The following is a 310-nucleotide window of genomic DNA, read 5'->3' on the forward strand; positions in this document are numbered from 1 at the left end:
CAGGTCGTACATGCTGAAAGCCCACATGAGCTTCTGCTCCAGCTTCCCGCGGGAGGTGACGCTCAGCGCGATGATGAACTCTCGGAAATCGATGGTGCCATCGCCATTGGTGTCGAAGGTGCGGAAGACGTGCTCCGCAAACTTCGATGCGTCGCCATAGGGGAAAAAATTAGCATATATTTTTTTGAACTCTTCCACAGTCAAGGGACAGTCCTTCAGGAAGCCCTTGTACCAACCCTGCAGCTCCAGCTCGGAGAACTCGGTGTTTTCCCGCAGGTCCTGCAGCATCTCCGGGCGCAGTTTGCTGTTT

At 54.5% G+C, this 310-nt stretch overlaps 1 protein-coding gene across 1 annotated transcript in view; it reads right to left on the reverse strand.

Moving 5' to 3' along the window:
* Positions 1-306, reverse strand: part of LOC104461926 (neuron-specific calcium-binding protein hippocalcin-like) — a gene marked incomplete at its 5' end in the record, with an annotated part of 1112 nt that extends 806 nt beyond the window's left edge. Inside the window, one exon of the mRNA XM_010073673.1 lies at positions 1-306. This exon is cut by the window's left edge and continues 48 nt beyond it. Coding sequence (XP_010071975.1) covers positions 1-306 — 306 coding nt within the window.
* Between the last annotated feature and the right edge of the window lie 4 nt (positions 307-310).

This window comes from Pterocles gutturalis, unplaced genomic scaffold (genome assembly GCF_000699245.1).
Source record: "Pterocles gutturalis isolate BGI_N339 unplaced genomic scaffold, ASM69924v1 scaffold32047, whole genome shotgun sequence".
Taxonomy (NCBI): Eukaryota; Metazoa; Chordata; class Aves; order Pterocliformes; family Pteroclidae; genus Pterocles; species Pterocles gutturalis.